The following is a 2751-nucleotide window of genomic DNA, read 5'->3' as shown; positions in this document are numbered from 1 at the left end:
ATCAGGGTCGGACTCAGAATCTTGTTCCAGCTCGCTTTCTAGCCCCAGTTCCGAGTCCTCAGAGGAGGATGGCTTCTTCCTAGGGGAACGCATCCCGCTGCCCCCGCATCTGTGCAGGCCCGGGCCTGCCCAGGACAATGTAACTGGAGCCCCCAAATCCCCATCTCCACAGCTCTCCGGGAACTCACGCCCAGGGTTGCCTCGCCAGGCCAGAGACAAGAACTGCATCGTGGCTTGAAGTCCTGGAGGGCTCCCTTCTCAAGTCCGAGTAGATGGTCCCGTTCCCCAACCTAAGTCATAAATCTCCTTTCTCCTTCATCTGTTTTTTGTTAATGGAGTAATTTAATATTTGTCATAAAAGAGGTCTGGCTTCTTTACATCCTTGCTCCAGCTGTCCTCCTCCCCAATTTTGCCCCTCTTGATGCTTGAGATTTATCCACATTTGATCAAAGGATTAATTTATTCATTACCATATGTTCTAGCAATCTCTTTATTTCTTCCTCCACNNNNGTGTGGGGCACAGCCTGGGGTCTGGAATCTCAAATCTGAGGCTCCCTCCTCCCTCATTTCGTGGCTTAAGTGGGTGCATAGTCCAGGCAGAACAGGTGTCTCCTTTGGGATACTGCAGAGGGAAGGGGGACATAGGCACACCCATAAAGATGGCCACACCCAGGAGGGATTGGCAGGTAGGAAGATAGATTCTCCCAATAAAGGCACTTTTACTTCAAACAAGGGGCTGGGAGTTGGCTGGGAGTGCTGTAGAGGCAGCGGGGAGTTATTTCCATGGAAGTGTTATTTGCAGTTTGCAGAGAGAAATGAAGGGAATTCACCTACACCGGGCCATCTGCAGGGTCTGCAAGTGAGGAAAAGAGAAGAAAGCATTGGATGGATTCATATGCCCATTTACAAACACGAATACTGAAGCTTATGGTACGTATTTGCACTAAAGCCATCAGTACCAATAAGGGGCATTCATGAACTTGGAAGACCCCTTTCCTTCTCTCCTCAGCCCCCTAAGCAACACTCCCCCCAACACAGACACACAGACAGACACACAGGCAGACACACACACACACACACACACACACACACACACCCCACACTTACTTACTTACTTACCAGTAGGGGCTGCTGTATGTCTTTGCTGCCTCAAGGGGAAGGTGATGTAGGCGTCATAGCCAAAGAGGCATGAAACAATTAGGCCCAGTACCTGAGGGTGGGAATGGGAGTAAACAAGGTTAGATTCGGTTGGTCAGCCTAGTCAGCCTCTTGCTTCTTTGTCCACCACCTCCAGTGACCGCCCCATGCAGGGATGGTGACTAAAACCCAGATCAGGAAGCCAGAGAGCCCCAGGGAAAGGCCAGGATACTAGAATCTATGCCACCCTCCCTCCTCCTAGACCCTCTCAAAAACAGGGCAACCACATGGTGGCCCCACATGTTGGTGGCACCATTCACACTGTACATTTGAGACAAAGTTCTAGCAGATGATAGTCTAATGTATTGACAAAGGGGCTGCCTCTTTGCTCTTCCCACAAAGGTCCCTGTGTTGGACAAAGCATGGCCTTTCACAGCAAATGGTGATCTTGGGAGGAAAACCAGGGCCTGCGCCAGACTTTCCTGTAGGCTCAGAGGACAAGTGTGGCCTGCTAGGACTCACACACTTTCTGCCCAAAACCGGGGCAGAGATGGCCCCTGGATTCTCAAACCCCTCTCTCTTTACTTTAGAGCTGCCCCTGTGGCTTTTACCCCTGCAATGATTTTGGAGGCATTTCCTCTCTCCACCAGGACAACAATGGAGGTGATCAGGTAGAGGATGGCCGCTATGAGGGTTCGGATGAAATCCTGTGAGGTGTAGACAGAAGAGAGAAGTCAGCATCCAGAGTTACCAGGACCATCCCACCTGCCCAGGCTCCTCCCCAGCCGCGCCATTTTCAGCCCCTTTCTCACACTCCAAGGCCAGCTGATGATCTGTATCTTAGTGTGCAGGTCACACATGTAGATGACAAAGAAGATAGTAGCAAGGATCATCTCAACCACCGACAGGGAGGAGTATCCTGGTGTGGAGGCACTGAAGCAGATCAGAATCACCAGGCAAAATATCTGGAAGGATGACAGGGGAAAGGGAGCCTATGATCAGTGCCCATCAGGGCTGAGGGGATTGATTTAAACCAGAGGTCTCAAACTCAGATGCCTACCAGGACTGTAAAGATGACAAAAAATCGCTAAACATTTATTGTGTGCTCATTGTGTCCCAAAGGTTCTTCTTCTAAGAGCTGTGCAATATTAATTTAATCATCACAGCAAGCTAATAAGCTGGGTACTATTATATTTATTTTATAGGTGAGAAAAGTGAGCCACAGAGAGGTTAAGTGACTTGCCCAGGGTCACCTCGCTAGTAAGGGGTAGAGTTGGGTCCCTCAGTTTCCCCCCTTTTCCCTTCCACCATATAGGGACGGGCTGCAGGGAGTGGTGCAGCCAGGTGTTTGGTGAATACTGCTGGCGCCAGCTTCAGGGCCTTGACAGGGGCGGGACCTGCGGTTCCCTCAGCAACCCCTTTGGGAAGCGGTAAGAGTGACACCGGAGGGGCAGGGCTCTGTTAAAGGCGTCGCACCCCTTTTACAAGTGAATCAAAGGCGGCGCCCACTTTGAGGGAGGTAGGAAACCCAGGCTCCCGAGAGGCCTGAATAGCTAGGGGCCTCTGGCCCGACCACAGAAGGGTGAGGAAGAACTGGTAAAGGGCGAACCGCCC

General features: G+C 51.3%; 2 protein-coding genes across 2 annotated transcripts in view; one reads left to right on the top strand and one right to left on the bottom strand.

The window, feature by feature from the left end:
- PRICKLE3 (prickle planar cell polarity protein 3) overlaps positions 1-472 on the top strand; it is a 7367-nt gene extending 6895 nt beyond the window's left edge. The window contains 1 exon segment of the mRNA XM_077752969.1: positions 1-472. This exon segment is cut by the window's left edge and continues 360 nt beyond it. Within this exon segment, the coding sequence (XP_077609095.1) occupies positions 1-238 (238 nt within the window). The 3' untranslated portion in view covers positions 239-472.
- A 38-nt stretch (positions 473-510) lies between these two features.
- The window catches only part of PLP2 (proteolipid protein 2), a 2449-nt gene continuing 208 nt past the window's right edge, over positions 511-2751 (bottom strand). Inside the window, exons 2-5 of the mRNA XM_077752968.1 lie at positions 1950-2102; positions 1749-1844; positions 1120-1210; positions 511-853 (exon numbers count right to left, since the gene is read on the bottom strand). Coding sequence (XP_077609094.1) covers positions 831-853; positions 1120-1210; positions 1749-1844; positions 1950-2102 — 363 coding nt within the window. The 3' untranslated portion in view covers positions 511-830. The remainder of the gene's footprint in view (positions 854-1119; positions 1211-1748; positions 1845-1949; positions 2103-2751) is intronic.

Source organism: Crocuta crocuta, unplaced genomic scaffold, assembly GCF_008692635.1.
Source record: "Crocuta crocuta isolate KB4526 unplaced genomic scaffold, BGI_CrCroc_1.0 scaffold943, whole genome shotgun sequence".
In the NCBI taxonomy this organism is placed as follows: domain Eukaryota; kingdom Metazoa; phylum Chordata; class Mammalia; order Carnivora; family Hyaenidae; genus Crocuta; species Crocuta crocuta.
This window is presented reverse-complemented; position numbering and strand designations above follow the sequence as displayed.